Source organism: Chamaea fasciata, unplaced genomic scaffold (genome assembly GCF_029207755.1).
Source record: "Chamaea fasciata isolate MVZ Bird 193981 ecotype frontalis unplaced genomic scaffold, bChaFas1.0.hap1 SCAF_4, whole genome shotgun sequence".
NCBI classification, from domain to species: Eukaryota; Metazoa; Chordata; class Aves; order Passeriformes; family Sylviidae; genus Chamaea; species Chamaea fasciata.
The window spans coordinates 53,070,077-53,095,288 of record NW_027094089.1 but is presented as its reverse complement, the minus strand read 5'-3'; the positions used below and the strand labels follow the sequence as shown (position 1 = coordinate 53,095,288).

The window sequence follows — 25,212 nt, the reverse complement described above, 5'->3', positions numbered from 1 at the left end:
GAAATCTGATGGCCTATATACAGGATTGAGCAAGCCTTAGGGTTAAAGAAGACAAAACAAGTTGTGAGTAAATAATTGTGTGCTTTTATTTTCCTCCTGCAACAATAGCAGGCATCCTGTAATTGTACACAAGAAAAATGGACTCACCATTGACTCTACCATAGACTCTAAGTTACAGCATTTCAGTCTCTTACCTGTACTGAAAGATGTCTGCAAATCAAAAAAATTCTTACAAACTTTTTAGCTGTAAAATATATTTCTCTGTGGATGGCATTTCAGGTGCATAGGCATACCTCTTTCATCCTGAAAAGTGTTACAGTCTGACAGAACCATAAACTTTGTGGAGGTAAAAACTGCTGAGTTGCTTTTGCATTTGACTGCTCTGCTTAGAGGTGTGTCGGTGAAGTAAGATAGCTACCAACTCTAGCACATGCAGAAGAACCTTGAAGGAAAGTAAATAAGTACTGTCTTGTAGTAGCTGGTGTGTTGCAACAGTCAGTAGAGAGCTCAGAAAATCTGTTAAAATAGCAGCTGTCTTGAGGCTGTACCAGGATTGTAGACATCCTGTTCAGCTGAACGAGCTGAAGGTGTCTCTTCATCCATGCATCCCCAGGACATCACATGGAAGACTGTCAAGGGACATGGAAGGGGTATCATGCTCAGTTTAGTTTACAGTCACCCTTAGTTTACAGTTATATGTAGACTAGAAGACTTCCTATATTGTGGTTTCATGTTTGACAGTTTAGAATCCAACACAGTGTGCAGTGAGGCAGTCTTAAAAACAATGTACATATTTAAAGAAGGTATTAATTGCAGAAGATGCAAGTTTGAGGATGAGTGATTATGCTCGTAAACTTAGAGAACTTGAAGAAGCTCAACCTTTAGTGGGTGAAAACCATCTTTCTGTGTGGAATTCAAGCAATGGACAGTGGAGAACTGAGCTTCTTAGTTAGTCTGAAAATGTAAGGAAGACCTTGTGCTTCCAAGAGGCAAAGGTGAAACAGTTAAAATACATCTCATGTGTCCACCTTCCCTTGTTTCATTGTCTAGGTTTTTCTCACTAGTATTTTTGTATTATAGATTTTTTTTCTAACAGATTGTTTAAAAACTTTTCAGTGAAGATCTTTGAGATTTGTTACACTTAATCTTTTTATCCTTAAAGTACTGTTTCATGCATTTTGTTTCTGTAGCATAGCAGCTGAGCCTATAGTTACCAGTGAGACCTTAAGGGTGTTTGATCATCAGTCTCCTTTTTTCTTAAATCATGAAGTAAGGTATGTTTTATCTGTTTTGATAAACTTCTGTATTATTGATACCTGGTTTATTTTGTGCTTCAGCAAATAAGGTAAAACATCTGAGTCTTGATGAAGAAAATTAGCTAATTACATTAAAAATACTTAAGTACTGAAGTCTTTTGAGTTGTGATCTGCAAAATAGATGGGTTTTAGTGTTTAGTGATGGATCAGAAGTCTTTAGAAAAATTATGTGGCACATTATTTTCAAATAGAGTTGTTAGTAAATTATTCTTAAAAGTAAGTTGGATACATATGTGAGATGATCAGGACTATCAGGGAAATGTTCCAGGACATAATACTTTGATTGTCTTTTGTTCTTTATGGATGTGCAGTTTAAGGGAACAAGAAAACAAAACTATAGGTAATAAAGCTCAGTGAAATTCTTCCTAATGAGAAAAACAAGGGAAAAGGTAAGGTATTTGTTATGGCTGACAGATGGTTGTGTTGCCAATGCAGGGAACATACGAGAAACATGTAAGGACCCCTACCTAGAAGAGCTTGAGAATGCTGGTGGATGAGAGGCTGGACATGATCTGAGAGGCCAGAAAGCTAATTGTATCCTGGGCTGTATCCAAAGCAGGCTGGCCAGCAGGGGAGGGAGGAGATTATTCCTCTCTGCTCTGCTCTGCTCTGCTCTGCTCTGCTCTGCTCTGCTGAGGCTCCACCTGGAACCCTGTATCCAGCTCTGGGATCCCAGCACAGGAAGGACATGGACCTGTTGGAGTCAGTCCAGAGGAGGCCACCAGAGGTTGATTAGGGGTTGGAGCACCTCTTCTGTGAGGAAAGGCTGGCAGAACTGGATTTGTTCAGCCTGAAAAAAGAATGCCCTAACTGTGGCCTTCCAGTACCTGAAGGGAGCCTACAAGAAATTTGGGGAGGGACTTTTTACAATGGAGAATGCCTTCAAACTGAAAAAAGATATGTTTAGATTAGATGTTAAAAAAATTCTTTTGAAGATGATGAAGCAATAGAACAGGTCACTCAGAGAAGCTGTGGATGTCGCATCCCTGGAAGTATTTAAGGCCAGTTTAGATGGGGTGTGGAGCAACCTGGTCTACTCAAAGATGTCCCTGCCCACAGCAGGGATGTTGGATCTAGGTGATCTTTAAGGCCCCTTCCCACCCAGACCATTCTGTGATTGGTTGAATTAGGAAAGAAGTCTGTGCTGTGAAGAATTGGAAAGAAGAGGAGCAAGGAATGGAACAAACTCTAAGCCTAATGGAAGTAGCCATGAAACCTTTTTTGCTTTACGTTTCTATATTTCCCATGGTACTCTTCTGGTATAGCCTTCCTATCATAAGCAGTTGTAGTTTCTGGAGACGTTACCAGCCTGAGAAGCAGTTCTGTGTAACAGAGTGGGCGGAAAAGTTGCCAAGGCAGTCTTTTTTTATTCAGAGTAAGAAAAATGCTTGGAGAAAGCCCAGGATAGAATATTGCAACTACTTAAATGAATAAATTGTAGGATTTTAACCTCTTATTTCCACTCTGTGTTGTGTTCAGAGAGACTTCATTATTTTTACAAGTTACTAGGCCTCTTGTAGTGTTAAGGAAAGGTAAATTCCTTTTATGGTAATGTGATGCCATTCAAAATGGTGATTTTAAAAGTAGTCTTTAAGTTTGAAAGTGTTTTTGTGCTCCTCTCTATGACCTGAGTTGGCTGGGAGGAATCTAGGCGTGACTGCCTTGTGTTAGGCATTGCTGCTTTCTTCAATGACAAGAAGAACCACTTGCTTTTATTTCCCTCCCTCTTCCAACTGGTTTCTAGATGTGTTTTCATGATTTGAAAAGTGCATATTTCCAGATCACTTGGTGTGAGTCTTTTAAGTGTGAGCTATTACGAGACATGTAATCAATCCCAAAGCATTACTACTAAAGCTGGAGCACTTGCTGCATGCATACTTCTGTTTTTCACTTCCAGCTCTTTGGTCTCCCAGCCAGTACTGCCTACTTTCTGCATTGTTACCTGTGATAAATCTTGCCTTTTCCCCATCTACAGGGTGGGAAAAGCTTGCCATGTTTGCCTATTTGGGTAATGTTTTAAAGGATCAGGAGTGAGTTTAATAATGCAAAAGGAGTTGAAGCTGAGTGTGTATTCCTTACAACAGAGCTATGTCTAAGGTGTACCTAGATAGTTAATTTCAGCTAAGCTTCTCTTAGCCTCTACGAGGTGTTGTGGGCTTTTTCTTCGTAGCTGCCTGGAACCGTGGCTCATAGAAAAAAGATTCTTCAAGTATGTTTGCCTCTCTGTTCAACTGGTCAGTATTACTCAGTTGCCTCCCAAGCTTGATGGGATATGTGTGTTATTCTCCTTGTGTGTTTTTCCGTTTTTATGCCACTCTTCTTAAATAACAGCAGTCCAAAATGCACGAAGGTTTATTTTCTAAGACACTGTATCTTAATTTTTGGGGGGCTCAACAGAAAAGTGCCAGTTCTTTTGTTTAATTTCTTTTTAGGATTTTACTTTTCTTCATGTCTCTTACACCTGTAAAAATCATTTATGTGTGATATGCTTTCCCCTGGCCCAATTCTCTTTTAACTGTTGCTTGCCTGAGCAGTGTATTTCTGTTGTCTCATCCCGAAACAAACTCACAAACACGGTCCTCTTGTATTGAGTGAGAAACTTTACCATTGATTTTACTAGATAGAGAATGTAGCTTAGTGCTGTTACTGTTATTTTCTTGCCCTGAAGCTGTTGGTAGCTTTCTCAGTTTAAGTACTTTTCTGTTAATAGAGTTCATGTGCTGTTTGCCATTTTCCAGATTAATGGAGTTGTTGAATAAAATCATGTTTGGTGCCAGTTCCTTTGCTGCCACACTACAAACTTCCAGTGTTCTATTGCAATCTGTTTATTTTTAATGTATTTACAGTACTTAAGCAGATTTTTGTGTTGTGATGGTTTTGATGGTTAAATTAAATTATATTAATTGAATGATAAGAGACATGTGAGATAATATTTAATATTAAATTGGAAATCCAGATTGGCTTGATCAAAAATCCTGTATGATTCCTGTATAGAGCTGGGCATGTTTTGCAAGTGCTTACTAATCACCTGTTCCTGATGCCCAAAATTACTGAAACTGTTGTGCGTATAACTTTCACAACCTGGGATGTGAAAGCAAAAATGGAAAAACTTTTTGCAGCAGGCTGGTTAGTGCTCGTGGATCAAGGCTGAAATTTGCTGGGCCAGCTGTACTGTTCAATTCTTTGTTTTCACACTAGGGAAATTATTGTCCCGCTGTCCTCAGTGCTGCTGAGGGTGTACCTCGAATTCTGTGTTCAGTTGTCTCTTCACTTTAAAAAGGACATTGAGTTGCTGGTGTGTGTCCAGAGAAGAGCAGCGAGGGTTGGAAAGGTCCAGAAAATACGGAATGGCTGAGGGAGCTGCATTTGTTTGGTCTTGAGGAGGCTCAGTGGGGACCTCATTACTCCCTACAAGTACCTGAAAGGATGTTGCAGTGAGATGGGGGCCTGTCTCATCCAATGTGTGTGCAGTGAGAGGACAAGAGGTAATGACCTCCTGCTGAGAGGGAAGATTCAGATTAGATGTCAGAAAACAAAGTTTAAGGTACTCAGGAATTACAGTTGTTTGCCTGGGGTGGGTAGGGGAGCCGAGTATCCAAGATGCATCTGGATCTGGCGCTGGGTGATATCGTTTAGTTGTTAAGGGATTATAGTGGTATTGCTGGGTGGACAGTTGGATTGGATGACTGTAAAGGTCATCAAAGAACTAGTCCTACTAGTTCTTTTTAGTCTGGTTACTTCCACTTTGCTGTAAGAAGATCATGCATGTTCAGCCATGTTGCAGACAGGCTGTGTGAGGGAACAGAGCGTTTTTTGTTTTCTCAAGGGTATAGTCTTTAAATTTTCTGTTCAGTACTTGTAGCTGCAAGGGTGATGAAGTAGGTTCTGTGTTGCAGGTGTCTTTAGTGTTTATTTTCACAGCTTTCTTTAGTAAACTTGAGGAAAAGTAAACAAAAATGAATGTTCTATGATTTGGTTGATTTTTCTGATGAAGTGCTCACAGAAACAGAAGTTCTTAGAATTTTATCTCTCAAACTAGGCAGTACTCTGCATTAAGAAATGAATCTATTAAAGTAAGAAACAACTGGTGTTTCTTCTTTATTAGGTATCAAATGGCATATTCCTCTCTTCAGTCTTGGAGACAACTGAACTGCTTAAGTAGAATGTATTAAGGTTTGGACTTGCTGTGTGGCATGTAGACTACAGATGAGATAGTTAATGTCAAGCAAGTTTATAAAACTGAACAAACCCAGAGCAATCCTTTAAAAGGACATCTTACAACAAAATAGATGCATTTTAAAAGGAGTGTCATGTATGATCTTCAGAATATATAAATAAAATGTAAAATACGGCTTGCAACCTTTTGTACCACAAAAGAAGCAGCACAACTTTTAAATGTTCACCTGCATGCTTAAGTTGGGGTTTTTAAAAGGTAGAAACTTTAAAGTTTGTCCAGTCCCTTGAGACTGAGTGGTACTCTTGCATGTAATACTTCCAGTCTTTAGAAGGGTAATCCTTCCTTTCAATGCTTCATGTAAGTTAGGAGAAAATTCTTAAGTAGCTGGCATTTTGTTCCTGGAGAAGAAACCATTGATGGGCTATTTTTATTTTTATTTGTGTTGTACATTAAAGAAACACAGTGATTCTCACTCTGAGCACTGATGAACAAAAACCAGTACCTGAATTGGCTGGAAGGTTGAGTTTTGGATATTCAACTGCTGACAGGAATGCTAAATGCTGATAACTATCCATGAAACTAGTGTCTTCCCGTGTATTGCTAAGAGAAAAGAATATTTAGTCATTCTACTGTTCCTGAGGATTAAATTCCTATCTGGAGTTAATTGTTCTTTTCATTGTTTGAATACTTTAGATGTTGGCTTCATATGTGTTTAAAATGTTTTCTCATGACTGATACTTTGAAATTTCTAAAAATTAAACAGTATATTCAAAGTATTGATGAAGTTCAAGGCCTCGTGTTGAAGCTGGAACCTATTTCAGTATCTCTGTATTACTCATCTTTGACCATATTCTCTTTACAAGGACAAAAAATGCAGAGTTTCCTGGAGTTTCTCAGGTAATTTTTTGTCTGGGTCTGATTATTGGGCTTTTAATATCGTTATTATTTCATTTGCTGTTAGTTTCTGAGGACACCAAGTAGGTGAGAAAACCTTGGTGATTTTTACAAGCGTGTCTATGGAAGGCAGTAATGGCTTGGGACATTACAGACACTTTCATTGATGTTACCTCATCCTGATGTAAATAGTATTTGAACCATATAGTTTTTTCAGTGTTTTTCTCTCCATTATGAATTCAGATTATGTGCTCTCTTTGCTGTATCTATTAAACCCGGGATCAGTTACATTCATTTTAGTTAATTTCAAGCAAAACCAGTTCAGTGTCATAACATCAAATTATGTTTGGCTGTCAGGATGAAAATATGAAAGGTGTTGGGAAAGCATTTTTTTGACCTTTTATTTTTTCCTAGAATCACTCAACAAACCATTCAACATGCTACATGTAAAGTGCTGAGGTAACTGACCTGGATGAAAAGAAGATGTGGGGTTGATATAAATGTAAGACTTCTGTAGTGGAGGGGTAAAACATACGTTATTAATGGAACTGTTAGGTATGTCCTGACTTTTCACTCAGAGTGCGAAGCTAGAGACACTGAGAGTTGATACTGCAAAATTTCTGAAGAAATTTTCAGAACCTGATATTTGATAGTTAAAAGTGAACCAAAGTCTCAGGCTTTTAGCACAATGGTGTCCTCTGGTGGAACAGTGTTGCATTAAAAGAGCATTTTACACTGCTCAGAAAGGTTTTAATTAGATGTGATCTATATTATGCAGTGTATATTGGTGCTTGTATAGCAGTAACAAAGTGGAACAAAATTTGAGGATGCCTCCAGTATCATCTATGATGTAATGTGAGCTGTAACTAAAATGAGTATTTCTTATTCTTACCATTCCAAGCCAATATTTTCCATTAGGTGAATCAGAAGTTCTCGTTGAGCAGCAAGTTGTTTGGGGTTAACAGGATTTCATTCTGTGATTCTTTTAGAAGTCAATTCTAACAGTTCTTGCCAGTCAGAAGTGTCTCTAAATAGTTGTCACAGATTGTTCATGCTTTTCTTCAGGCTGGTTTTGTGCTTTTGTTCCCTGCTTTAAAGTGAACTTCTCCAGAATGTCTGTATGTGGGGCAGGGGGGTTTCACAAAATCAGTGATTAATGTGGATGCATCCTGTTTAATCTGACAGTCTTGAATCTGTTACTCAGCTCCCATTCTTGGAAATGTAAGGTAAATGCAGGGAAATGTTGGATACCACATATATGCTGTGCTAAATAAAATGTTAACTTTTGGGGTTTGAGGTTTGTGCAGAATGAACTTTCGGGATTTAAGTTGATATAAAGATTAAACTGTAGAAGTTTAAAATCAAAAGCTTTTGTTACAGTAGAAAGAATAAGGTGGGAGGAAGTTATTTGGTTACTTCAGTTTCTAGATTGCATGTTGAGTCGGTAGTCAAGATTTTGTCAGCCAAGTAATACGCTTGAACGGGAAGAGCTCTCAGGCCTGACTTTGCTCTGACTGTTATAAAAAAGGAAAAATAAGCTATATAATTTCTGGAAATGAGATCCTGCTGGACTTAAGGGGTTGTCTGGGGATTTAACCGTGTGTTTCACTCCTGAATATCAAGTTAATAATTTTTTCTTTTGCAGTTTTCATTCTCTGCCACAGATAAGGATATGCATAACCTGGTACATCCCTTGCTGCAAGCCTGTTTCTCAGAGTGGAGGATGTGGTGGTGGTTGTAAAATAACAACTTTGAGAGACGTAGAAAGAGCGCTGTCTCTAGAGCGTTGCTGTCCTCTTGGTCTGACTTCACCAGCCATGGGGATGTGTTATGCTAATATTAGTTTTTTTTGTTTAAGCAGGTTGTAGATGTTCTATTAATTGATCATAAGTAACAAAGTTAATCTGTTATTTGAAGACCTGGTTGATTCTCACTGCAAATGTTATAAAGTTTTAAATATAAACATCGTTGTGGTTTATGTTTGTGGCTGAATTTCCCCAAAATTAATATGACTTCATTTATGGAGATTGCCGTTTGGAATCATGTGGAGAAGTATTGACATGAAGAAAACATGTAAATGAGAGCTTCTTAAAAATGTCTGTCTTCAAGTAGGAATGATGTAAATGTTTGAGAGAACACATGACAAGAGTTTGTTGTAAAGAGGCTTACATCTGCATTAAATCAGTTGTTCCAAGCCTAAATGAAAAGAGCGGGGAAAAATACTACTTTCTGGAGAAGCATGGGTTATTATGTTGGAAAGCTGTTAGTGTCTGACATAGACTCTAGGTTAAACTAGTCCACTTATTTCACTGTGACATCTAACTTGCTGACCAGCTGTTTTCTAGAAATGAAAAGGCAACAAAAAGACTCACAGTGCGGCCGGTAGCTGCTAAGTGTTGTGTGTACAGCATCCATTGTTGGGGAGATCTGCATGTTGCATAGGTAGAATTTTGTGGGTCTCTGTGTGGGAGGAAAAAAGCAAACCAGCAGTGAAGCAGTGAAATTCAGAGTTTATGGATGACTCTGGATATGGATAGCTCTGACTACAGAGTTAGCAAGCGTTCTCAGAAATTAGCCTGCTGTCAGTGTCTTAATCATCAGATTGTTAAAACTCTTTCAGAGTTTATGGATGAAAGTTTAGGGAAAAGAAAGTTAAGTGAGAAGGACCTATTTTATTTTTTAAGCTAACCAAACCAACTTTGAGGGTGGTAACTTGCCATCCTCTAGACATAGTTCAGCTATTAAAGATTCTGGAGATACTTTCTTTGATAGGCTGTTCCACGTAGAGTGATGCTTGCAGAATAGATATGCAGTGAGGTGAATAAAATATAGGTTCAGTATTCACATGAGCACCATGCTTAGACATTAGGAGGTATTAGTGCCTCAAGCTGTCCCTCAAGTAGGTGAAGAAATCAAAGGCAAAAGTGATAAATCAATTTTGCTCACTATTCCTTTAAATGTAATGATGCAATTGTTTGAACAAGTTGGCGAGATTCAAAAGAAATTGCTTATTGATGTGTTTCTGAATTACCTGTGGTAAAGCTTATGTTAGATGCTACAGAGTGGAGTAGTAAAAAAAAGGCAAAAAAATTTCTGTAACTCACCAGTCCTCTGACAACTGGCCTTAAAAAAATAGGGATAGGGCTAATGTGACTCTTTTGTTCTAGCAGATTGCTCTGAAATTGTCTGTGCTTTTACCAAACTATCAAGAAGAAATCTTAAGAGATGACAAAAGAAGGTGTTGATCCAAATCCTGCCTTGGTTGTACATGCTGGTTTCTTTTGTGAAGGCCCATAATTTGCTGCTGCAGTTGAAAGACATTTGCGTTAGCCTTCGCAGGTTACAAGACAATGTCACTTCTGCAATTAGCCAGGCAACCCAGAGAGAACTGAAACCATACAGAGAAAACTGAAAACTTCTTTAAGCTATAAAGATCTTCTCAGATACAATTCTTTACATTGCAAAGAATGAGCTTAAGGGAGAAACAGAATGGAGAGAACTGATGCAGGCTAAATTAAAAAAGTATGGGAAAATGTTCTAATTTCTACACTATGTGAAATGTCTGGCTATAGTGTTATTCAGAATTAAAATATTAGGAAGTGTCGAATTAAAGGCTGGAAAGTTAGTATGTTTTTGGCAGTGGTTGATGTGGTGGTTGTTTTTCTTTCCTCTTGGTCAGCTATTATACAATTTACCTTTTAAAAGTGGCACAATTCCTGATTGAACAGTCAAAATACCAGTCAATACTAAGAAGTAAAGGTGTCTATAGGAAGATGCAGCCAAAGAGCTTTACTAACTTAACATGTTATTATTTTGGATGCTTAAGTCTGCTTTACTTCAAGAATTCAAGATCTTAATTTTGGGAGAGTGGTGACTCTAAAGACACAAATGCATTTAAAAATTGAGTCTCGTGATGGATATGGCTGGCTCTTTTTAGTTATTGAAAGGCAATAGCGGCAAATCTTCCTCATAAAAAAATAAGTGTGTTTGTTGCTGTCCTAAAGCAATTTCATTTGTTTACAGGTGTCAGCTGTGATGCATGTTTAAAAGGAAATTTTCGAGGTCGCCGGTACAAGTGTTTAATTTGCTACGATTACGATCTGTGTGCGACTTGTTATGAAAGTGGTGCAACGACAACAAGGCATACAACTGACCATCCGATGCAGTGCATACTAACAAGAGTAGATTTTGGTAAGTGATAATTTCAAACTCGAGTAATTAATTGCTATATTGTGTCCACAAATATAATGCTTATTTTCATGTTTCTAATTAATCACTTCCCCCATTAGTGCACTAAAAATAAGGGCCAAGTTCTTGAGTTCTAATAAGCAGGCATGTTTTCTTTGATAGAAGAACTGATTTTTCTTTTTTCTTAACTGCTGCATATGTATTTCTGATTTTGTTATTTTGGTCTGATTACAGCAGGTTATCAAACTAATAAATATACTTAATAACAGTGCCTACTGTTAAAAGTGACACAGTCTATAGGCAGGAAAAAAATCTTGGTGTGATTTTGTAGGAAGGTCATTCATTTGTGGTTTTTGTGAGACTATGAGTACAAGAAGGGCAGTGATGGGCTGCAATGAGTATGAGAGATTAGTGGTAAGGACTAGCATGCAGTCTTTTTGGAATTCCTTTGTAGATCTCCTGATCCAGGCATTATTTCTAGCTAAAATAAAGCCTTGTCAATATTTAAAATAATAATTGTTCTTGGTCCTACCCAGTTGCTGTTTCTGTTGCATCGTAGTTGAAACAGGTTGTAACTTGTGAGAAATGATTTTGTGACAATCCACTGCTCTACAATGTTGCTGATGCTGGATATGTGTTTTGTTTTGATGTCAAGCACATGGGACTAGCATTTCAGTATTTTTTCCTGGTGATTGCAGCTGTAATCTTCATTTTTTGAATCCTTTAAATATGATGATTTCTCAAAAGCTGAAGTCCTAACTTCTTTACCGTTTTGCTTAGAACAGAAATAAAATGTATACTTTATTGGTCTAAAGTTAAAGAATAGCTACGTATAGAAACATGCCGTTTCTTAAAACAACCTTTATATGAAGTTGTCTTCAATTTTATTTCAATTCTCCGGGCTCCTCTTGCCCTGAGATTACGTAGTCATGACTTCAGAAATCCAGGTAATGGGAGTCCGTGGTTTTAAAGGAAATAATTTAGTGCATTATCAAAAATACATGCCCCTATTTTAACTTACATGTTTCTTGTCAGGCTTTTCTTTTTTCCTCTGTGTACAGTATTGGGGATTGAGGTCACTGTTTCAAATGCACAGTTGAAACTTCTTAACCTGTTAGCAACAATTATTTTTGGATATTAAACATGGGCTAAAAGGACAGCATTGCTGTAAGTACTAAATACTAATCACAAGGGTAAGAGACTGAAACATACTAGCATTAAATGTGAAAGATTTCCATTTATTGCAATGAGAACTTGTTCTAAACGGTACCTTTTTTTTAAAAAAAATGCCTATAATCAGAAACTGAGAATGACTAACAATTATGTTTTGTTTCTTGCAACTCAGTACTTCTCTTTTGGAAATCTTTGATAAATGTACCTTTGGCTTAATGCCTGTTATGTGTGTGTGTTTTAGAGACACAGAGGGGTCATTTTTTACCATTTAGGTATCCATGAAGAAGTTTCAGAGTGAAGTATTGAAATGGGTAATAGGATTTGAATGGCAGCTTCTATATTGCTCTTTATTCTCTAAATGAGAATAAGAAAACAAGGTCTATAAATTTCATATGGTTTGATATCCAAGCATTGCTGCTACATAACTAGTATCAGGAAAGAAAATACTGCAGCTCAGCTCTACAGTAAGACTTCTGGTTTTATTAACTCTGCAAAACAGTAGTATCACCAAATTGTCAGCCATAGCATAGTTTGAAGGTACTGAATTACTGTTGACCTTGTAAGCTTATAGAGTGGAGAACGAATTGGGAGAATTGATAAATGTCATATTCCTTAGAGAATCACAGGAAGATCTGTGACATCATTCCTAAAATGTTTTGATTTTAGAGTTTCCTGTCGAATACACGTGAAGACGTATACATTACAGTATTGTACAGATGCTTAGAAAAGCTGGTGACTTTTCAAAGAGTCTTGTGAGGTCAAGGAGATCATGTGACTTTGCAAAAAATTAGGCACAAAAAAAATGTTGAATTTAATTAGAAAATCAGTAATAAATGGTAGAAGTAATCTAAAATGACCTGATTCAGGGTTGTTGGGATAGTTGTGTTAGTGGATATTAAGAATCACCAAGGTTAGATATTAATGTCTGAGAAGAAAATAATATCAAGGGTAAAATTGGCAACTAAGTAGTGTTGTTGTGGTTTATTCCCAGCCAGCGGCCAAGCCCCACATAGTTACTTGCTCACTCCCCACCAGCGGAATCAGGGAGAGAATTGGAAGGGTGAATGCTGAAAACTCATGTCTTAAGACAAAGACAGTTTAATAGGGGAAGCAAAAATCGTGTACATAAGCAAAGCAAAACAGAACAAGGAATTCATTCAGTGCTTCCCATGGGCAGGCCGGTGGTCGGACATCTCTGGAGAGCAGGGCCGCATTATGCTTAATGATGACTTGGGAAGACAAACAACATCACTCCAAATGTCCCCTCTTCCTCCTTCTCCCCGCTTCATATACTTGGTTTCCTGAGCATGGTGTCATATGGTCCGGAATCTCCCTTTGTTCAGCTGGGGTGACCTGTCCTGGCTGTGTCTCCTCCCAATCTCACATACATCCCAACTTCCTCACTATTGTAGTAGTGTAAAAAGCAGAAAAGGCTTTGGCCCTGTGTAAGCCCTGCTGAGCAGTAACAAAAACATCTTGATAGCACCAGCCCTGTATTCAACACAAATTCAAAAGATAGATAGCCCCATACTTCACACTGTGAAGAAAATTCCATCCCAGGTGAAACCAGCACAAGTAACAGAACTAACGAAGTCTTCAGTAGTTTCCTGGTGATGTGGGAAGTCAAATGAAAGGAGAGTGTTTGTAATGTATGACAGTATGAGTAGGGAATTTTCTTAAGTAAGGAAAATGTTATTAGAAGCACAAACTGGAAGGTTGTTGGTGTAACTCAGTGTGTGAATTGTAGTTTACTTGGCTGTTGACAAACTTAAGTACTGTTACCTGTAGACAGGTTTGTTTCAAAAGTATGAAAATATTTTAATAGCAGTAAACTTACAGTTTTTGCTTATGGAGGACAGTGGACAGCTAGTGAAAAATGAGTATTTTATCAGGGACAAGGAAGCAGAGTGGGGACTCCTTCTGTTGAAAAAGTGGTGCAAGCGCTTCAGAGGAAGTTATTTTTGTGATTCTAAAAGTGCACATGGAGATGAGCAAGTCATTTGCCCAAAATACATCTGCTACTGATGATAAGGACCCTTTACCATTAAATCCCACCACCACTCTGGCCATCACTGTCTAGATGTGGATATCTGTGGAGTTCACTTAAGCAGTCTGCCTGAAGCTGCAACCAAATTGTTTGTGGTGGACAGCTGACAACATGGATGATCTTTCCAGCATAGAAAAAGTCACATGATGTTTATCTCTGTGAAAGTTATGATCAGTTTTTAGAGTTCCTAGGCAATGTAATAATGTTGCAGAATATACTGCAAGAAGATTGACTTTTCCAGGTACTCTGAAAGAGCTTTTGTTGTCAGCTTGACACATTCTGATTTTTTTTCCCCTGAGATTCTGACCAGTATAGGAGCCAGTATGAGAACACTGAAAAAAAGTAAAAAAGCTCTAGTGTTTTCTGGTTGTGCATGTTCACTCTTGCACCATTTGGTTGCCATATTTATCTTTCAGGAGTGAGTAAATAACCTATATATTAATTTTGAAGCGGGATGTGATCCAGAGCAATGGCAGTGCTGTTCCTCAGCCCCCACAAGAGATACTGGAAAAATGCTCCAACACACACCAAGAGTGATATGCTGCTTTAAGAGAGACTGAGCTTAAAATAAAGTATGAAGTCTCATATGTAATGAGAAGAGTCCTTTAAAGCACAAATCCAATTAGTTTATTTCAGAGGGGTCAAAGACTAGAATTGTAATAGGCCTGTGTAAAGAACAGGAATGTGCTTACCAGGCAGCCACTGTACTTTTGTAGTTTTTGTAGATCAATTTGTCAGGACAGTGGAGAAGTTCACAGCAAATTTCCTACTTTCCTTTTTCCTTAAATATTTTAAACTGTTAGGATGCTTTAGGGTCTAAGCATGTGGCTTGCCCATTACCACATCATTTTAAAGTGGCTATACTGACAAAGAAAGTAATACAAATTGTTAGTAGGATTCTCTGCCAAAATCACACTGTGTTACTTTCATTGAAGTACAGAACATTCCTTGGTTCAAAAGTGCCTTCACTTTCTGTCACATACAGTGGTTATGTGACAGAAGGTCTTGCCACATTTTGTGCCCAATTCCTAGGCAGGGGGAACTGATTAAATAATGGTGCTGTACTAATGTGTATTGTAGGATTGACTGGATTCACCAGAATTCAGCTTGAGACTTCAGTGGGTTTTTTTGGATTGTTTTCTTTTTCACACACTAGAACAGGATATGTGTGCTAATTGTGTATCATGCTAAATTTGACCATCATAGTTTGTTCGGAACAGGACTCTGGAGCAGCTTTGAGGGTAATATGGCTGCCTGATAAGTGATACAAGAACATATATACTTTGTTTCGTTAAGTGGTGTGTTGCCACCATTCGGTTTCTTCAAACATTGAAGAAGATTAAATGAATACACTACAGCTTCTGTCCTACCAACATTTCTATCTCTAAGTATATATCACATTGAAATTACTTATATGAAGAAAAGTGGAACTAAAATTCCATACTGTGTACCCTTGTAAAGAGTTGTCTTAATGAAAAGTACAAGCTGTTAGAAAGTGTAGTCCTGAATCAGATCTCTCTTTGAAAGATTGATTTTTATCGAAGGAATTCTGCACCAATACTTCTGTTTTGTAACTAACCTCCTACCAATTTCAGAATGTGCTAGTTGGATTTTAATATTAATTATACATTTAACTTTTGTAGCTATAGATGGGTAAAAAAGCAAAACTGCTGATATTTTTGGTTTCATTTTCACATTTAATTCAGGTTGTTCCTTGGGGTTTTTCCCCCACTAAGGAAAAGCTATAATGTCTAAACACTGTTGTGCTTGAAAACTGACTTCAAAAACTACTCTTGGGTCCTCAGCAGACAGTGTTCGGATCCTTCTACTCCTTTGTATTCTTCCCCTAGTTGTTAAGGAATATGGGTCACGGATCTTATCCTAGAGGGATACGACTGAATCTGGTTTTACTTTTTTACTAAATACTTCTACTTGTCTTCCTAGACATCTTGAACAGAGGGCTTGGGAGGTCTAGAGGAGTTTGAAGAATTACAGACTCCTGCTTTTGTCTTTGAAATGAACCAAAATTTTAATATCTGAAAGATTTCCGTGTAGTCAGAAGAGACAATTCTTCCATCATGGGCACATTGCATTTTAAAATAATAGATTTGTAAATGAAAATGGTACCAGAATTGTAGGTTGCTTCATTTCTGCAATCATGGGGGCATGGTGTTTTCATTTCTTCCCATATTACCTCTAATTCTTAGTTAACTTCATTAGCAAAGGACCCCTTAGTAGTCAAGGACATCACTGTTCATAATTTTAGTATTTTTTATGTGCTTGTTAAAACAAAACAGATGGAGAAATACCCATTCAGTACCTTCAGTGTCAAAATCAGACACAAAGATTCATGAGACCACTTGATTACCAACCTTATTTTTTTAACTTAGATTTTAATTTAAAGGAAAATTTATCTGGTGATCTGTATTTCACATTAGAAAAGATATTTTGATTGTAAGAGAGATTAAAGCTGAAGAGGAAAAAAGAAGGGAGGTATAAATTTACAAAGGATAAAACCCGAGATTTGCCAGTTTTACCTTCTGGGTTTTTTTAATAAAAATGCATTTTTAAATATTTCTCTTTCCAGAGGAAGGCATATTTGTTTGGCATTTTCATGTATATTTGATGTGTATTATAAGTAGGATGTGGAAGGAGGTATGAGTGGGAAAACATGCCAGAGATATAATCAGGAGACTGCAAAGAACTCAGATTTTTATTAGTGAATAACTGTTCTGTTTTGTATTCTTTGAAAACAAGGAACAACACAGGATTTGATGGTTTTGTCAAATCTCCCCCCTCTGTGATAGAACTGTGTGTACTGCTAAAATTCTTGATATCTGTATTGAGCTAACAGTTTATCTAAGGAAAAGATACCTCTGTGTGAATGCTCATCTCTTTAACTCTCTCCAGCTGAGTTGTGGCCCTGGGTCCTTTGCTCAGCTGTGAAGTTGGAGGTGGTACTGTTTCCTTACTTGAAAACATATTCATCCAGTCTCAGTGAGTTTCATAGGTAGAGGTTTTTAAGCAATCTGATATTTAAGAGGGTTTTTTTGTTTGGTTGGTTTTTTAGGTTTGGAGTTTGGTTTTTTTTTTAGTATTGATGTGAATGAGAAGCTCATTCATGTTTCCTGTAAAATACAAAATACCTACAGAGGATGAGAGAGAATAATGTTCTCTTCTTGCATGGTTTGATAAATTTTAATCTTAAGTTTGGGGAACTTCTATGTTAGCAACTTAAAAGTGCCTGCTTTTCATCAGCGGTGCAGAAGTGCTCACATTCAACACACCTAAAAGTTGAAGCCAGTGAAACAGATACCAGTTGAAACAGATACCCAGCTTCCTTTTTCACTATCAAACTTGTATGTTATGTATTTGAGACATTTTGAAACTACTTACTGCAAAGCAGTGGTTTAACTATGGCATAAATACTGACATTTGGTGTCACTGAGGACTTCGAAATTTTGATCTAAATTTGTGGTTTTGTCAAGAGTTCAGCTTCTGAAATTTCATCTCATGATTGAAAAATACTATAGTTGACCCTGTATGTGGGATAAGAGCAGTGAAATTTTGGCAGTATCAGCAGCATCATGATGGAAGTCTTTTTTCCTGGTAAATATTAGAAAACTAGGTTATGTGTGCTAATGAAAATTAAATGTAGTCTTTGTTTTTTTTCATCAGTAACTGAACCCCTCCTGAATATAGCCATTTCAATGAAAAAAACATGTTAATTTAGCAGTGATTACAGTGAAGTATGTTTATGAACAGAGGTTGATGTGAACAGAATTAATGGTGATACTGCTTTAAAGTAACCTCTATTCAATCTGTTCCTGTTTCAGACTTGTACTATGGTGGAGAAGCTTTCTCTGTAGAGCAGCCACAGTCTTTTACTTGTCCTTATTGTGGGAAAATGGGTTATACGGAAACATCTCTTCAAGAACATGTTACTTCTGAGCATGCAGAAACATCAACAGAAGTGGTAAGAAGCCTCAGAACTTGATTCATGGTGGAAATATATTTTAAATAGTCTCATTTCTGAAAAATTGTCTTCTCTTTCTTGATGCATGTATTCATTTAAATGCTTTGTCAGAGGGAAAGTACCTACATTTGAGAATGACAACAGAATTCTGTGATTTACTGGTATTATACTATAATGAGTTTGCTTCCTTCTTTTAGAGTTTTTGTTTGTTGTCCTGATATAAAGGCTGCCATGTTTAGGAGATTGTTATACTCTAAGACAAAATTTAAAAAGTTCTCACAGTTATTGTCTAGCTGTGTCTCCCTTTTCATAATTAGTGTGTAATTGTTCTGCAAGCTTACAGGTACGCTTGTCTTCTGTAACTGTAAGAAAGAGGAAGACATGCAGATATTTTGTTTTCTATTAGCTTTTTAAATGAACCTCTTATTTTATGCATTGGGATTCTGTAATGGTTTTAAAACTATTCTTGTCAAAGCAGGGGGGTTTTCCCTATCCCTGACTGTTAGGACACTAAATTGGGTTTAAAATGCACTTCTTAAACAAGTTTCAACACAAATGCTTTAATTGGAGGTGTTAACTCTCTCTGTCTTGATTGACCTTGGGAGTAGGAGAAACTGGGTTAGCAGTTTAGCAGAATGACATGGAGGTTGCTGTCCTGTGGTAAACTGTTTGACCCTAGACACCTAGGAAAAAAGTGACACTTGAAGTGGATTACCTACCACTAATACATTGCGTGAAATTAGTTATAAATAGGTTCTAATCTTCTAGTTTTCTTAATTTTCACAGAATTCTGTGGAAGAAAATGAATGATTCTTCAAACCTAATAAGGAACTTGGGTGAAGGGGTGATACGGAAGGGTGTTTGTTCACCTTTTTGGGGACTGAAAGGTGTATGTTCTTTCTTTAAAACACAGGAAGTGTTAACTTCACAATCAGTTGCACTGTAGTATATTTAACTCAGTGGCACACTGCAATTTTTACAATCTCTCAGAGTTTTTCTTAAGCTTTGCAACTTTCAAACATAGCATCAACCATTGAACGTTCTGCGTTTGGATGACTTTACTTTGTTTGGTGGCTTGGTATTGCAATTCTGATTTGCACCACTTGATGTCAGTGATATGTTCCTAAAACTGGGTGTTCGCAAATCCCAGATTTTTAAACTTGACATGCCCATGTTTGCAGTTGTGACTTCTGGAACCCCACGCATAAAGCCTAAATTTGTGATTCTTGACAGCTGCTACTCTGGTGAATCCTGAAACAGTTACATGGAAAAAAAAAATCCCACAAAACTTTTCTTTCTATGCATCAGTCGTGATGCATAAAAACACTGCTTTATTATTGTTCCAAGCAATGATAAAGGGCAATATTTTAATCCTTGAATACAATTGTTACTGTTAATGCTAAGTTTTGAATCTGGCATTTGTGATACATGTTTAGTGTGCATGCACATAAAATTGTTTGGGTACTGTACTCTTACTAGATAGTGAAGGGCGACAAGATGAGTAAAGAGGAAAATTATATGGATTCTAAGTGTTACTGGTTATAGGCTTTCAGACAATTATTTATGTTTAGATACTGAGCTTGAAGTTGTTTGAGTATCTCCTTCCGAAAATGTATTTTACTTTGGACATGTATTTTTAGGGATGTAAGGGAACTTTACAGGGACAGAATCATTTCTTTCTTTAAGGCTTTTCACCCCCAGTTTTTCAAAGAATAAGCAAAAAACCTTTTTGTCTGTTAAATTCTGCCATTTTTATGTTCAGCATGAGGCAGTATACTTTCTGCTGATTTTTGTCAGGTATAGGCATTGGTAAGTACAACAATGTTAGGGATCTGCAGGCACGAATCATGGGCTGAAGAGGTTGAAAGGGACCTCTGGAGCAGGGCCACATACAGCTGGTTGCTCAAGACCTTGTCCAGACAGTTCTTTAATAGTGACTCCACAGTTAACTCTCTGGTTAGCTTGTGCCAGTGCTCAGTGATCCTCAGCAAAAAATGTTTCAGTGTTTCCTGATGTTTTTGAGGAAGCTCCTGTGCCCACTGTCTCTTCTCCTGTCACTGCAATGGCTCCATCGTCCCTTCAGGTTGCCTTCAGGTATTCATGGACATTCCTAATCCTTCCCCCATTACCCTATCCTTCTCCAGCCTGAACAGTTCCATCTTTCTCAGCCTTTCCTTCATTCCTCTCTGTAATCTTTTACTGAGCTCTTTCCAGTGTGTGTGTATGTGGAGCTGAGAACTGGGCACCGGTGCTGGGTGAAGGCAAGGGATCACAACCCTTGTGCTGCTGGCCGCTCTCTGTTCAGTGTAGCCCAGAACACCACTGGCTTTCTTTGCTGCAAAAGCACACTGCTGGCCCATGGTGCACCAGGACCCCAGGTTCTTTGCTGCAAAGCTGTGTTCCATATGACTGGCCTCCAGTGTGTGCTGGTTCCTGGGCCTATTTCTGTCCAGGTGCAAGACTTCGTACTTCCCCTTCATGAGGTTTCTGTTGTCCCATTTCTTCAGTTTTTTTAAGGTCACTCTAAATGGCAGCACAGCTCCCTTAGCGTATCAGCCACTCCTAGTTTTATGTAATCAGCAGAATTCCCACTGTTCACCACCCTCTGAGCCCATCCACTGAGACAGTTTTCACTCTACCTCACTCTGTGCTTATCCAGCCTGAGCATCAGCAACTTATCTTTGAGCATCCTGTGAGAGACAGTGTCAGTAGTCTCACTTGAAGTCCAGGTAGGCAATTTCCCCTACTCTAAGTCATCTACTAGGCCAGACACTTCAGCATTGAAGTTTCTGAAACTGGTCAAGCATGTCTTTCCCTTTGTAAAGCCAGTGCTGACGACTGTTAATGATTTTCTTGTCTTTAATAGTGTCTGAAAATAGTAAACAATAGTTTCCTCACTTTCCCAGGGATCAAAGCCAGGTGACCAGCCTGTTATTCCCTAGGTCTTCCTCTTACTTGCCTGTCTTTAAGGTAGGAGTGAAATTTGCTTTACTCCAGTCCTCAAACACCTCATCCAGTCACCATGATTGTTCAGAGATTGAGAGAAGGCTCTCAATGGCATCTGCAAGTTTCCTCAGCACCTCTTGGTGCATCACACCCATCGCAGCCTGTGGGTTTAAGTATTCCAGTTCATGTAAGTATTCTGCAGAGTAATCCTCTTCCAGCAGGGGAGTGTCTTCGCTACTCCAGACTCTACCACTGCTCTCTAGGGACTGGAGTTGCTAAAGACCGCTCATGCCATGATGACCATAGCAAAAGAAGTATTCAGTACTTCAGCCTCTTCTGTGTTGTGTGTCACATCTTTTGAGCAATAGGCCCACATTTTCCCGAGTTATCTTTTTATTTCCTATGCACTTCTAGAAGACCTTCTTGTTACCATGGACGTTACTTGCCTGATTCAGTTCCATATGGGCTTTAGCTTTGCTTGTGTTGCCCTGTGATGCTCAGATAATGCTTATGGTAGGCTATGCTGTGGCTTACCCCAGGAGGGTAACCTCTGTATGTTTTCTTTTTGTGATTGTGTTTGTCCAGGAGTGTTTTGATCATCCATGTAGGCCTCCTGGCATTTTTGCCTCACTTCGTATTCATTGGGATGGAGAACTCTCGAGTTTCGGGAGGAGTGGTCTTTCAATATTAACAGGCTTTCTTGAGGGTGCTTTACTCTCCAGGTTCATACACATGGAGCTCTTCCGAGCAGATATTTTAAGAGGCCAAAGTTTGTTTTGCTGAGGTCCAGGGTCATGATCTTGTTTTTCATCTTCTTCCCTGCCCTCAGGATCTTGCACTGCACCATGTCAAGGTCTCTGCAGCCAGGGCTTTCTTTCACCCTCACATCCCGACTGAAACCTCCTTGTTGGTAATTATGAAGTCCCATATAGCAGCTGTCCTCGTGTGCTCCCTTGTCACTTGGAGGAGGAAGTTACCCTGAGTGCGCTCCGGGAACCTCTTGGATTGTAGTCATCTGTTGTCCTTCCAGCAGATGCTGAAGTGGTTGAAGACCTCCGTGAGGATCAGGTCCTGCAAGAGTGAGGCAGCTGCTCTGTGTCTCTGGAGGGCCTGATCAGTTTGTTCCTTGTAGTCAGTTGGCCTATAGTAGACAACCCCTATACCATCCCCTTTGCTTGTTTTCTTCTTAATTCCAACATGTAAGATCTCCATCAGGTCATCTTCCATCCGGACACTGCTTTTAATGCACCCCAGCTGCTCTCTCAGTTAACAGGCAAGCCTTCCTTCCTGTTCCTGAAAGAGCCCTCTTCCTCTTCTAAAGAACCAGTATTTCTTCACCCATATAATGTCCAGGGACAATGGTTAGAGTCGTAAGGCAGAGGAATCTGGGAAAATCAGTATGATGATTGTTTTTGTTGATGTTGAGGTTTCAGGTTAGTTGCACTGGTCCAGGTCGAATGCAGTGTTCAGCTAGAAGTCTGCTAGCACTGTAAATAAAAGAAAAGATTTAAAAGACTTCATAAAATACTATCTCTTCAGTCTTGATTCATAAAGAGATGCAAATTTTCTGCTATTACATTGCATTGCAGCAGCTTTCCCTCACCTTTGGGAAGGCGGTAACTAGGCTCATTGTTTTGTAAGCACTAGGTTGTTGAGACTTCAATGGTAAAACTGGGGAAAGCTTTTTCTTGCAGTAATGAAATAGACAATCTGAGACCGTCTCAATGTCCCTGTTCATCGTCTTAAGATCCCAGTGATTCTTGTTGAGGTTACAGAAGTGCTGTCACTTAAAGTGGTTACTTAGTATGTAAATGGGAAAGTAGTGGTAATACAAGCAAAGTTCTGGAAAGTGGCAGATATTCTGTGAGTAGGATTAACTTAGGCCTGTGGAGTCATCATTCAGGGTTGCATGGTGATTCCTTAATACAAATGCTCATGAATTCAAGAGAAAGTTGTGACAACATTTGCCTTTCATCTGCACCGTTTGTTCATGTATGTTATAATTTAAAATTATTTTTAGCTGTGTCACGCTTCATCAGTGATCCAACAGTCTTTGCTGTGACTCTCTCAGAGCTTAACTAAATTGTTGTTTGAGCATAACAGTGCTTGAGTAACTTTCCCTCGTCAAGAGTTCTTGAAAGTTTTGTTGATGTCTAAAATTTGGGTTGGGATACTTTGATTCCTTCTTACTCAATGTTATAACCTTTTCTTAACTGATGTTTTTTTGACATGTGATTATATTCACAAATATGTGCTGTTCATAACACCTTTGTCATGTTAACGAAGAATTTTCTGGTGATTTCCTGCTTTCAGAAGTGTGTTGTTCTGCTTATGCTGGATTTCTGCTTCCTTGGAGTAGCTTAAATAAAAGAAGATTGCTTTGAAAGTATTGTTCTCTTGGTAGGAGAAGATTAAGCAGCTGTAATGAAGTTTAGGGAATTCAGAACCATCTGTCCAGTACACATCCATTTCTATATCCATACAGGGTAGCTATATATGTTGGCATAGTTGAGTATTTATTATATAATATGCTCTGATATGCCCTGTGGTGCACTTGCTTGGCCTCTGTAGTGGTGAAAAATCTGTGGAGAGAAATGCTGAACATTGAAAATAAGAGGGAAGGAACTGTAGCAAAAAGCTTTTTATATGCCTGGTTTTCTTTCAGAACTGGCCACTAAAATTAAAGTGGAATTAGATGCAGCAGTTCCTGACACAAGTAGCTGAGATTTTACAGTAAACTTATTTCAAGACCTTGTTCTCACCTCCATGAGAGTACAATAGATGTGTGCTCTTTTATACAGATGTTCTTAGTGCTCATGGTCTTTTGAGGTCCACAGCTTAAGTATACAAATTAAAAATGAAAGAAAAGTGGAAGATGCTGTTTGTAGAGTCAAAGAACAAGTCATAATTGTGCCAATAGTAGTCGTAATATTTGCCTGCTTAGTTGACTGTAATTTAGTTTAAAAAAGAAAACAAAACCCTCCAACCAAAAACTGAAGTGGGGAAAAAAACCCCTAAAACCAAAGAGAGACCTGAGTACCTGCTCTCAAAATACTGTTGTGGAAAGGGGTATGGAGATCAGCTCTTCTCTGCCAAACCTGCCCCTCCTAGGTGGGATGGTCTCAGCTTGATACTTCCCAAATATGGGCAGTTTCATTCGGATTCCTCTGCTGAGATGAGTGTCAAGCAGGCAAATAGTGTTCCTGTATGATTGGACTCTAGTGTCTGTGGCAGAATTGGCATGCAAAAATACTCAAGATACTGCAAATTGATTTTAAGAACCCTAGCTCTGGTTTTCATAGTATTCTGAAATTCACAGAGTAAAAGATGAGTAAATTAATGTCTGCACTTCAGTAATTATTCTGAATTTATTGAATACATTGATATCCAAGTGTTTGTGAATACCAAAATGTGATTTTAAAGCATAAGAGCCCATGTCTAGTGATTGACTTTATACAAGTTCTGTTTCTTGTAATATTTATAAAGTTGGGTTTTTTCCTTGCTTTGTCATTTCAGATTTGTCCAATATGTGCAGCATTGCCTGGTGGGGATCCGAATCACGTAACAGATGATTTTGCAGCTCATCTTACACTGGAACACAGAGCTCCTAGAGATTTAATATCCTTTCAAATTTGAGGCAAAGAGGCTAATCTGTTTCACCTAGTAGTCATGGTGACTTGGTTTGACTTTTATAGTTAAAAAAGAATCATATTCTGTATTTCCTGGTACTCGGGTTGCTAAAGAAATGTATGCTAAAAATAAAAAGGTTCATCTGCTGGTTTAAAAAAACTGTAATTGTCAGACTATGCACAGACCTGTAGGTATACTTGAAAGTGATTTTGCTCTAACAGCGGAAACATTTAAAGGATTTTGACACACAGAGGTTTTTTTCTACTTGTGCTGTGTTTTATTCTGCCTCATGATTACTCTTGGTGCTGTTTTATGTATCAAGATACAGTGCTGTATATATTTATGACATAAAGGTGATTCAAGCATAGCTGCTTGTAACAAGAGATTGTAAACTTGCTTAACTACTTTTAACACAATCTTTTAATAATGTAATTTTGTAGCGTTACTGACATTTTGTAATACAACTCAGAAAACCTTCAGATTTTCTGGGTAATGGGATGTTGTCCTTCAGTTACTTTAGCAGGCAGTTGTGGACATGTTTGTCTATGATGGCTGAAGAGCTGGAACTGTTGGGATTTTTTTCATCCTTGTTATAGGAATATTTGTTCTCCTTTTAAATTTTTTTTTTCCTCCCTAGGATTAACTGGTAAAATATCTTTTGGTTTGGGCTTTTATTTAATGACATGCAAGCTATGTAGCATGCCTACAGTAAGTAATCTCTGAATTATTCCTTTGTGTCTTATTTAAACAAACAGAAAAAAAGACTTCATTATAACTTTGATAGTGGCTTTTTTGTTCAGAGATTTTTAAAAAGAAACAAAGAATAATGTAAGTTCAAGCAGTTGGGGGAAAAAAATCCAAGCCC

General features: G+C 38.1%; 1 protein-coding gene across 1 annotated transcript in view; it reads left to right on the top strand.

Moving 5' to 3' along the window:
• KCMF1 (potassium channel modulatory factor 1) overlaps nucleotides 1-25,212 on the top strand; it is a 44,163-nt gene that overhangs the window by 11,974 nt on the left and 6,977 nt on the right. Inside the window, exons 2-4 of the mRNA XM_066181594.1 lie at nucleotides 10,411-10,578; nucleotides 17,632-17,771; nucleotides 24,234-24,335. Of these exons, the coding sequence (XP_066037691.1) occupies nucleotides 10,411-10,578; nucleotides 17,632-17,771; nucleotides 24,234-24,335 (410 nt within the window). The remainder of the gene's footprint in view (nucleotides 1-10,410; nucleotides 10,579-17,631; nucleotides 17,772-24,233; nucleotides 24,336-25,212) is intronic.